This window comes from Mirounga leonina, unplaced genomic scaffold (genome assembly GCF_011800145.1).
Source record: "Mirounga leonina isolate KUSES-001 unplaced genomic scaffold, KU_Mleo_1.0 Mir_375, whole genome shotgun sequence".
In the NCBI taxonomy this organism is placed as follows: domain Eukaryota; kingdom Metazoa; phylum Chordata; class Mammalia; order Carnivora; family Phocidae; genus Mirounga; species Mirounga leonina.
Genome location: NW_023270717.1, coordinates 819,245 through 829,477, shown reverse-complemented (window position 1 = coordinate 829,477; position 10,233 = coordinate 819,245). Strand labels below are relative to the sequence as shown.

The window sequence follows — 10,233 nt, the reverse complement described above, 5'->3', positions numbered from 1 at the left end:
AGCACAGCGGAGCAGGACGGCTCATCCAAGGAATTCGCAGACCAGTGTCTGCCTACGAACCTGCAGTCGTGCAACACGGCCAACAAGCAAGTCCACGGAGATTGCCGGGGTCAGGACTGTCACTGCGGAGGGCGGGCGCACGGATACGGGACCAGGGAGGCAAACGAGCCCGTGGGGTCAGCACGGCGCTGGGGATTCTCCCAAACACACATGTGCGTCTGTAGGTGTCTGTGTGCGTGCTCGCCCATCCTCCCTAGCTCCGTCCACACAGTGGACCTAAGGACGGACATCCTGAGAGCAGCGCCACGACCATTCCCCAACGAAGGAACCAGGGCCCCTCACACGGCTGATTTCAGGGCGGGACAGAGGCCCAGAGTCTTGAGCTAGGAAGGACACCGGGGCGTGGGGACCTGGTGCAGTGTGAGCACCAAGGTGATCGGGTGCGACCCAGACTGTCGAGGCCCAGCAGCAATCTGCAGACGCATGCTGATAACTGATGACAAGTATTTGAACACCGATACGTTATAAATGAGTAATAAATGCAAAAACGCATAAAGAATAAACACGGACGACAGACGAGAGGGAAGGCGGAGCTGGCTCGCACACACTGCTGAGCACCAGCTGGTGGGCGGGGGAGCTGCCAACCCGGGCGGAACCATCGGAGGGCGCGAGTCGGGAGAGTTGGAGGAGGGCCTCCCAGTGGACGCGTCTGCACACGCACGCTTGTCGGCTGCCGTCCACGCACAACATGGCAGCTTCGGTGGGAAATGCCGTCACCTCCTTCCTGAGACACACCGAGGCGCTCAGTGGTCAAGGCCACGCCACAGGCAACTCTCTCAAGCGGCTCAGAAAAAGCAGCCCCTCTTTATGCGTGGGAGTGGTGTGTGTGCGTGGTGACTATGCGTGGTGCGAGTGCGCGTGCGCGTGCACAGTATCAGCACGCATGGCGCGAGGGCTCGTGTGTGCGCGTGAGCGGTTATCAGCACACGCGTGGCGTGCGTGCTCTGGTCCATGTGCGCATGTTCAGTAGCACCCTTTCCCTGTATTGTCCTCAGTGCCTCGTGGTGTTAGATGCATTTCGGGTACTTCGTAAGTAATACGTGCTTGTTCACTAAAGTGTAAAAGTATCAAAATTATCACTTAAAACACAACCTATGGGGAGGTAGTGTCTGGAAATACCACTTATCATGAGATCTCTAATAAGGAAACATTTAAATTTTTATTCTTGTTCCTCTGTGACTTCCCCAGAGTTTTGTCTGAGACAGAAACGGTGTGCCTGTGCCCACGAAGGGCTCGCCCTGCAGCTCGGGCGGGGGCAGGAGTCGCGGTCAGCAGGCGCCGAGGTTCCCACTGTCCACCGTCACAGAGACTCACATGCTCTGGCCCGAAGGGGGCGCTCCCTCGGGTGCTCCAAGAGGCCCAGGGCCAGCAGCCGAGGCATGGGGCAAGGCCTGCCGTCCCCGCTGCTCTAACCGTGCGTGGTCCCGGGTGGCCGTGGAAGAGCTGGGCCTCTTCCCTCAGGCCTGCGTCGGGGGCACGTCCGTGGTTCCGTTGTTTCTCGTACTGTCTCATCTGCCGGGATGCTGACGGAGCTCCGATGTGCTCGGAAGGACACTGGCCCCTTCCCAGGAAGGCCCACGGAGTCTCTCCAGAAGCACCAGCTTTGTCTTTAGGTTGACGTCAAGGGGAGGCAGTGTGGTCAGGTTCAGACTCACCCCGGTGGTGCCTGCAATGCCGGCCAGGACCCGGTGTGTGTCCCTGTAGAGGGCCAGGTGCGCAGGGGCGGCCTCCATGAGGAGGTGCGTGTAAGCCAGCATATGCCCCGACCCGGGCTGCACATCCTCCCTCTTCTCGTACCTGCAAGATTAGAGGGTGGCTGTACACCTGTGGCCCCCAGGGAGCCCACGCACCACCTCTGGGAGGAGCGCCTCATCTGCAGTCACAACACGGTGGGAACATACCTCCAGGCACTGTTGACCTCCAAAAACCGAGATACGCCTGTCTGTGCAGCAGCGACGTCGATGTGCAGAACGACATCTGCAGACAACCCCAAGGGCTTGGTGAGAACTGCGAGCGGCGCGCCTCTGGCCCCAGCTGCAGGTCCCGGCACGGCCCCCAACACCCCGTCCCAGGGGACACCGGCACGGCCCCCAGCGCCCACCTGTCCTGGGGGACACCAACTCATGCAGTTTCCTCATGGCCACACCACCAGGATAGTTGAAGTGGGACACATACAGGGCTGTGGCCGAGTATGTGGCATTCACCACAAGGTGTCCTATCACGAGGAGGGACCCCACTTTATACAGCCAAGACTTCTTATAATTGTTCAGCCTGGAAAGAGAATAGCACATCTCAGAAGACACTGCGGCAGAAAACAGCTCCTGTCCACCGTGATCACAATGAGCACTGATCACCACGTAGATGCACAAACTATTAGAGAAAGTGAGTAAATACCACCTCGAAAATTTCCTCCACATCATTCCACCCAGATGCCGATTTAAAATTTATATGATGTTTCCAAACATTCGGGTTACTGCTTAGATCAGCCTCAGGGGACAGACACATGCTGGGCGCTGCCCGGTTTGTAAGCAAAGGGGACGGGCAGGGCTGCAGCTGCCCTGGGAGCTCCGACAGAGACCACGAGGCCCCACAGACAGGGTGCTCTCTGCCTGGTCCTCTACGGTCTGCTGGCCCACTGTGAGCACAGGATGGATGAGGCCCGCACTCGGGTCAGGTGCTGCTGAGCTGTCAGCTCCCGCCATGGGCAGTGACCGTCCCGCCTCAGCCCCGTGGGACTCTGCCTGCAGCCCGGGCACCCTCTGCGGGGGCCCTTCGCTCTGCGCTGGGCCATCTCCCTCCTTCGGTAACCCCCACACCATCTCATGCCCCAAGCCCTGGGGCCAACAGCACTCCCCCGCCCTTCCCCCTTCCTCTGGCCTGTCATCTGCCCGGACAAACACCCGCCACGCAGGGCCTGTCCCTCCGAGAAGTCAGCCCCGGGGACTACCCACCTGACCGAAGCCTGCCCGGCCGCCCTGTGCCCTGGCTACCCCGTGAGGGTCCTCCCCGGGCGGCCGGGCCCTGGACGGTGTGCACAGCCGTGTGGAGACAGGCCCGACTGATCACAGACCGTCGGTGGCCTGAGGTGGCCCATCCTGACCTTGCTGCCCTCCCTCAACACAGGCGCCCGCTGAGACACGTCTGTTCACCCAGCGCCTGCCCCGCGTGACGGCGAGTGCGTGCGGCACGGCTGTGGACGCGGCGGACTCACAGGCAGGCGCAGCCCCTGGCGGCCACGATGTTGAGCACAGGGAAGGTGTAGATGACGAACCGCAGCTCCTTGTGCGGGAGCAGCGAGTACAGGGCCACGAAGCCCAGCGAGGGCGGCAGCAGCACCAGGGCCCTCCTGTCCACGGCGCCCAGGGGCACGAAGAGCAGGCTGCAGCCCAGGCCGCGGGGCAGGGCCGAGTAGAAATACCACAGCAGCGGGGAGGTCTCGGGTGGGGCGGTTAAGGAGGCCACACGCCAGCGAGTCACCTGTCCACACGGAGCGGAGCGGGGCGGCACGGCGGACAGCCCCCGGGGCCCCCCCCCGGCCTCTCCCCCTCCCGTCCCCCCGCCCCCGCTCCGCACGGCAGCACAGCCTGTCCCAGGGTGACGGGTGCGCTGGGGGCTTGTCACGCTATAGTCCCCAGCTGCGCATGTGCTTGCGTACTCCGCAACAAACCGTTGCGAGTCACCGTCAGAGATGATCCCAAACGCTCAGGTACAAACTGAGCGTCCAGAGGCAAGGCGGCGTTTCCACAGCGGGGAGAGCAGCTCCCGCCACGTCCCCTGAGTGAGGCCAGGGGCGCCGGCTGCCCTGCCCCGTGGCCTGACCTACAGAGACACTTGAAGGATACTCCCCAGTTGGAACTTTTGTTCAGGATGGTGTTGTACCAAAGCACCTTTCCCTCCGGCCACACGAGACATCGCCAAAAATAGGAGTCCACGGCGACCGTCAGTCCTGGGAAGACGAAGGAGACCCTCAGGAAAGAACATGGCCACCTGAGCAGCTCGGACTTCACCACAGCAGTGCTAACGGCAGCCCAGAGTTCCCGGCCACGGGTCGACGTCCCACGAGGCAGCCACGCTGGTGCAGAGGCCACGAGCCACGCTTCATGGGGAGCAGCCCGCGCATCGGGACGCTGGCTCCCCTGGCGAGCCAGGTGCGGGGCCCAGCCATCCCCTCCCGGCCCGGACAAGGGGGAGAGTCTGGGGACAGAGCACCGGGCAGAGGGGAGAGGGCCTCTCGGGGAACCTCGGGCAGAACCTCAAGGGGAGCCACGTGAAGACGTAATGCTGCTGAAGACTAAGGTGATCTCGTTTAAAAACCCTCTCTCCTGAATTTCTCTTCATCTTCCTAAAACCAGACAAAGCAGAGCTTCCAGTGAAAACAGCTCCGGCGACCCCACTCACCCAAGCAGAGGGCCCCGGCCGGCAGGGCGCAGCGCAGGGCCTTTGCCACGGAGAGCCTCCGGGTGCAGAGCGGTGTCAGCAGCACCAGGCCCAGGAACAGGCTCAGCTCGGCCCTGAACACGAGGATGGCGAAGGCCGAGAGCCGGGTGAAGCGGGCCCACTTCAGCTGCAGCCAGGCCGTGAGGGCCAGCAGCACTGCAAGACATGGGGTGCCGGGGGCAGGCCGATTGACTTCCCCATCGTGAAAGCCACACAGAACCCTCCAGAAGACAGCCAACACCATTCAGACCCAGATCTGCTGACACTGGGCCCGGGCTCCAGCCATGGAGCCTGCCCCATCACTCGGCCTGGGCCCACTTCTGCGGGCCTGAATGCACCCGGACCCCAGATGACTGCGTCCCGCAACCTGCTTCCTAGCAACCACACGCCCCGGCTGCACACGTCTGGTGCTAGCCTCGCCTGGCCTCGCTCCAGGCACGCAGCATGTCCTGCTGGCTCCACGGGGGTTCCTTCGGAATGGCGCCTGCCTGCCACCTTCCCCACCACACCCCACAGGGGTCCCCTCCCACGGCATGGGGAGGTCCCGGCCGTGCCTCTGCTCTGACCGGCACAGACCCCCAGACCCACGCCATCCACAGCCTCCCGTCCCACTGGCTCTCGGTCTCCTCATGGCTCCCAGGGTACGGCCATTCTCCCATCTGCCTGGGTCACCCCCAGGACACCTGGACAGAGCTGCCCGTCTGCCGCGCAGGCAGCTTCTCTCTGCCCAGCACTCACTGTCCGCAGACTAGGGGAGCCCTCCCAAATGGCCCCTCGCTGGAAAGTGCACCTCCATCCAGCACCGAGGCCCTGCTTCTCGTCACAGGGTATCCTGTCACTGGGCATTTCCGAGATGCCCAGCAGGAAGCAGCTTTCGTCAGGCAGACGCACCCTGGACAGACACCCCTTCACCTGGCCAGTGCACCCAGTGACCCGCGTGGCTCAGCAACTACCTACCCACGGGCAGGGCCAGCACGTTGGGGAGCGTCCGCGTGCAGTAGAACATCAGGTGGAACTGCGTGGCTGTCACCCAGCAGAACATGGTGGCCACCGTGGCCCCAAACTGCCGCCTCACTTCTTTTTGTAAAGTCCAGAGTCCGAAGATGACGCCAAGTCCAAGGACAGCCCTGACTAAACAAACACGGCAATGTGTGTGGCCGGCAGCGACAGGCGCGGGCAAAGGGGATCCCGACAGGTTACTGGTGACGATGAGTTAATGACCAGGTGACAATAAAACCACCTCAAAAGAGGGGCATCGACTCTGCTACTGAAAACAGACGGGGCGTGGGGAACGGACAGCCTGGACCCTGGCACCTCGACCCTATAGCTTCGCTGTGACCGCATGGCCTGGGGCAGGTGGGCTCTGGGAGACACGGCCACTGGGCAGGGCAGGCAGTGTCCAGAGGTCAGTGTGACGGGCTCAGCACCCTGGAGGTGACATGACACCTCCAGGGCCACACATGCTGAGAGCCCGATGCTCAGACGTGGCGCTGGCTCTTCCGTCTGGGGCTCCCTGGACCCCACAAAACCAGCACAGCTTGTTTAGCTGCCCCCCCCGGGGTGGCGGATTTCCGGGAGTCTACATAGGTACAGGCAGACAGCTAGCTGCAGAGTGTGTTTGAGTTCATTGGGGAAATCTAAATAACGTCCGGGTACAGACACGATAAAAACGTACTAAAACAGAAAAATGGTGATTGTTGGCTCAACGATGAGGTTGTGGGGCAATATGTACAGAACGTTCTAAATTTGGTTTTGAAAGTTATGCACGTGGGCACACAAAAAGATCCAGACCGATCTGCACAAAGCCCTATCAACGGTGACCTCCGGGTGGGGGAAGGGAGGCCTCGGATGCAGACGGATGCAGCAATGGCAAGGCTGGTTGCTCCTCGGCAGGAGGGTGCAGCACCGCGGGACGCGCCACGAGCCCGCTGCATCGCCCGCCTGGGGAGGAAGGGCCGGCACCCTCACTTCACGGACCCGAGAGCAGAAGCGAGAGGCGCTCAGTTAGCTGTCCCAGCTTATGCCCCAGAAAGGGCCGATGTCTGAGCTGCCCTCGTGCTCCAGACCACCACGGTGAGTGGCCACAGACGGCCAAGCTTCCAACGGAAGGACACTCCTGAAGGAGGGAGCCTCCACCGGGCTCCCTGAAATCCCCTGACCACACCACGGTTCTTCCTTCCGTCCTCATCTGAAGACCCCCTTACCTACTAGCTGAGAATAAAACTTGGATGCTTCTAGCAGGGACAGCACATAGACCACAGGGCTGGAGAGCACCGCCACGGCCAGGGGCCCGAGGAACGTCCTGGGGACCACTCCGGGGAACTCGAGATGGTCATACTGCAGGGAGAACGGAAGGTCAGTGGGCGCCCGCGTGGGGATGCTGCACGGTCTTGGACGCAGGGGCTCACCTTGCCCACGTCCAGCCGGTGGTAAAGCAAGTCATGCATGGCCTGCAGGTTGAAGCTCTCCTCCACTTTGGCATAGGGGCAGGTGATGAGGTGGATGGCGGCTACAGCCAGCAGCAGCCCCAGCAGCCGGCGCTGCCTGCCCACGCCCGACGGCCTCTTCCCAGCCATCGCGCTCTCCCGCCTCCCGGGCCTTCAGCGGTCATCAACAGTGTGGCTCTGTGAGCCTGGGGAGAAGACGAAAACGCAGATTCCCAGGTTTCAAAAGTCCCCTGTGAGTTAACACCTGGGGGTCTGGTGAAGGGTGTGTGTGAACTCTTTAAACTACTGTTGTGGGGGCGCCTGGGTGGCTCAGTCGTTGGGCGTCTGCTTTCGGCTCAGGTCATGATCCCAGGGTCCTGGGATCGAGCCCCGCATCGGGCACCCTGCTCTGCGGAGAGCCTGCTTCTCCCTCTCCCACTCCCCCTGCTTGTGTTCCCTCTCTCTCGCTATGTCTCTGTCAAATAAATAAAATCTTTAAAAATAAACAAACTACTGTCGTTAACATCCATAGATCTGAACACATCAAAAAAGAAAGTTCAAAGAAAAATCATGCTTGAGCGCCTTTTACGTCTTAACCAGCTACCTCACGCTCTGAGCTGTGTGCAGATATTTCCAGGAAGAAAGGCTTTATTTGCAGGACTGAGTTGGTCCTCCAGGCAGCCGGGCCCGGGGCTGGCCCAGCCTCTGGAGGGCAGCAGGGTGGCCCCTGCCCTCGAGAGGCTCAAATCTGGCAAGAGAGTAGGTCCCCATGGTCTGGGCAGAGAGACCGGGGACAGGAGGCTGTGGGGCGGGAGGGATGCGTCTGGAGGACCACAGAGGGGCAGCCACAGGAGGGCAGGAGGCGGGATGCAGGGCTCAGGGCAGCCAGCGAAGCCCCTGCATCCAAGTACAACGGGACAGGAGCTGTGGACGCCCGCCCTGCTGTGTCCTGCCCCTCACCCTGGGAGCCACGTGGCACCTCGCGTTGTGCACATGAATACGTAGGTGGCAAAAACATGAGCGTGTCCTCGAGGTGTTCAGACAGGTGTGCCTGTGGTGGGTCACCAAAATCCCAACAGGGCAGTGCCGGGAGGAGCCTATGGTACCAGGCTTCCCGGGAGACACAGAGTTTTCAACTTGTCGGGAGGAAAGATGACAAGCTCTTCTTCAAGTTCCTGGCTTCCCTTAAAACATGATTTTATTTGATCAAATAAAATTTGATCAAAACCAGAAGGATCAGAAACAAAAGGAGAGAGCCACCGTGCTCACTACCTTTTACTGGAGGGAGATTTATGACGTCTGTGGTCGCCAGAGACGGTCCACAAGGGAAGGAAAATCTACGGAGGAGGAGCAGGAGTCCTGCTCAAGGTGGTGGTGAGGTGGGGGCAGGAGGGGAAAGGGGCTTTAATAAAAAGAATTACCAGGACAGCATGCAATTCCTTTCTTCCCAGATATAAAAACCACGGAGGGACAGGGCTGTTACCAGCTTGTCCCCCCGCCTTTCTAAAGCGTAAGCTGCTTGAGGGTGGGACTTGTGTGCCCCCTCCCCAAGGAGCAGGGACTCGTCATCATAGGAGCCAAGCGTGAAAGGGGCTGGCGCTGTTCTCCCCGCAGAGCCTGGCGCGCAGCAGGGCTCGACGAACTACGCGAAGAGGAATCCAGCAAAACTCTCACTCGTGGATCTCATCGCAGCAGCGGCGGTTTCATTAAAAACGCGTTAACGCTTTAACCTCCAGCAAAGCCGAGGGGACCGCAGGACGCTCGTAGGGAACCCTCGGCTCCCCGTGCTGTTGCGAGGGGGGAGCGCTGAAAGAAACCGGAGGCACCCGCACGCCAGCTGTCGAGACCCCGCTTGGCCGAGCGCGTCGCGGGCCCACAGCTGTCCCGCGGCAGCGAAGACCAGGCCCGCCCGCCCCGAGGCCGCGCCCCCGCAGGGAAACGCAGACCGTCCGCTCGCAAGCTGCGGGGTGCGGCGGCCGGCGCGCAACCCGGCTGCCTCGGTCCCGCAGGAGCCGAGCGCAGAGGCCACAGGCGCGCCGCCTACGTGGCGGCACCGCAGCGCCGAGGCCCAGCGCCCGGGAAGGCGGGGCGGAAGCAGGTGCGGGAAGCAGGTGCGGCGCCGCGCGGGGCTGGAGAGCGAGAGGGCCGCCCGGCGCTGCAGCCGGGCGCCGCAGGGGCACAGGCCGGCTCTCGGCGGAGGCGGCGGCCTGCGAGGCCCGCCCTCCCGCCAGCCCGGGCGAAGGGCTCCACGGAAAACGGACGACCCGCAGGCTGGAGACGAGAGCGGCCCACGCTCGTCGGGGCGCTCCCCGTTCAAACCCGGTTCCCGCGCCCGCCGCCTCGCGCCGGCGGCGACGCTCCGCCCGCTCGGGGCCCCGCGCCCTCCCCGCCGGCCCGGGCCGCGCCCTCGCCCGCCGCCAGCCCCGCGAGCCCGGCCGCGGCAGGGCGCGCTGACCTCGCCAGCCCGCGGCGGCGTCCCTCGAAGCACGGCCCCTACGCCCGCGGGCGGCCGGAAGCGGAGTGACGGAAGCCGAGAGCCGACGAGAGGCCCTTGCCCAAACCTAACATGGCCCCCCCAGCCTAGTTGCCGTCGCGGCGGGGCGCCCTCCCCGCCCGGAGTAAAGATGGCCGCCGCGGGCGGAGCGCGCGGGGAGCCGGCTCCGCTCTCCACGCCCCCGTCCCCACCCCTCCCGGCTGGACGCTGACCCGGGGCCTTCCTATTGGTCGCTTCTCGTGGCGAGCCCGGATTGGGCCACATGGGGACGGGGAGGGTCCCGCGGGCCAATAGCGGCGCGAGGGCTGGCGGTGGGCGGAATCCCGCCCGGCGCCGTCAAGTGGCCCCGGGAACTGCCCGCACCGCGGAGCGGTGGGCGGCCGCAGAGGCCGAGCGCTCGGCCGGTTTCCGCCGCACCTCGGCTCTGCCCGCGCGGCTGCGTCCTGCGCAACGCTGCCCGCCTCGGCCCGCCATGCGCCCGCCGGCCCCGTCCGCGCTGGGGCTGCTGCTGCTGCTGCTGCTGCCGCCGCCGCCGCCTGGTGAGGCCACCAAGAAGGCGACGCCCTGCAAGCGCTGCCGGGAGCTGGTGGACAAGTTCAACCAGGTGGGCCGGTCGCCCCACGGGGGACACGGAGACGGGGCGGGGGGGCCGGCCTGGGGGGCGGCGGGGCCGAGGCCGCCCCGCCATGGGCCGGGGTCACGGACCCAGGGTCGCCCCGCGATGGGCCGGGGTCGCCCCGCCATGGACCGGGGTCACGGACCCAGGGTCGCCCCGCCATGGGCCGGGGTCACGGACCCAGGGTCGCCCCGCGATGG

General features: G+C 63.8%; 2 protein-coding genes across 5 annotated transcripts in view; one reads left to right on the top strand and one right to left on the bottom strand.

The window, feature by feature from the left end:
- Positions 1 to 1,197: 1,197 nt before the first annotated feature.
- Positions 1,198 to 9,609, bottom strand: ALG12 (ALG12 alpha-1,6-mannosyltransferase). Of its 4 annotated transcripts, none has more exons than XM_034986064.1 (10): positions 9,379 to 9,609; positions 6,906 to 7,129; positions 6,702 to 6,834; positions 5,455 to 5,628; positions 4,459 to 4,653; positions 3,903 to 4,006; positions 3,272 to 3,495; positions 2,162 to 2,331; positions 1,962 to 2,037; positions 1,198 to 1,857 (listed from the first exon to the last, which is right to left on the bottom strand). In XM_034986064.1, exons 2-10 carry the CDS (start codon positions 7,071 to 7,073, stop codon positions 1,569 to 1,571), a joined length of 1,533 nt encoding a protein of 510 aa, XP_034841955.1. In that variant the 5' UTR covers positions 7,074 to 7,129; positions 9,379 to 9,609; the 3' UTR covers positions 1,198 to 1,568. The 4 variants fall into 4 exon arrangements, with proteins under 4 accessions (XP_034841955.1, XP_034841953.1, XP_034841956.1 ...); XM_034986062.1 differs by lacking the exon at positions 9,379 to 9,609 and adding an exon at positions 8,345 to 8,803; XM_034986065.1 differs by lacking the exon at positions 9,379 to 9,609 and adding an exon at positions 8,598 to 8,803.
- Positions 9,610 to 9,758: 149 nt separating this feature from the next.
- Positions 9,759 to 10,233, top strand: part of CRELD2 (cysteine rich with EGF like domains 2) — a 13,802-nt gene continuing 13,327 nt past the window's right edge. Inside the window, exon 1 of the mRNA XM_034986061.1 lies at positions 9,759 to 10,021. Coding sequence (XP_034841952.1) covers positions 9,890 to 10,021 — 132 coding nt within the window. The 5' untranslated portion in view covers positions 9,759 to 9,889. The remainder of the gene's footprint in view (positions 10,022 to 10,233) is intronic.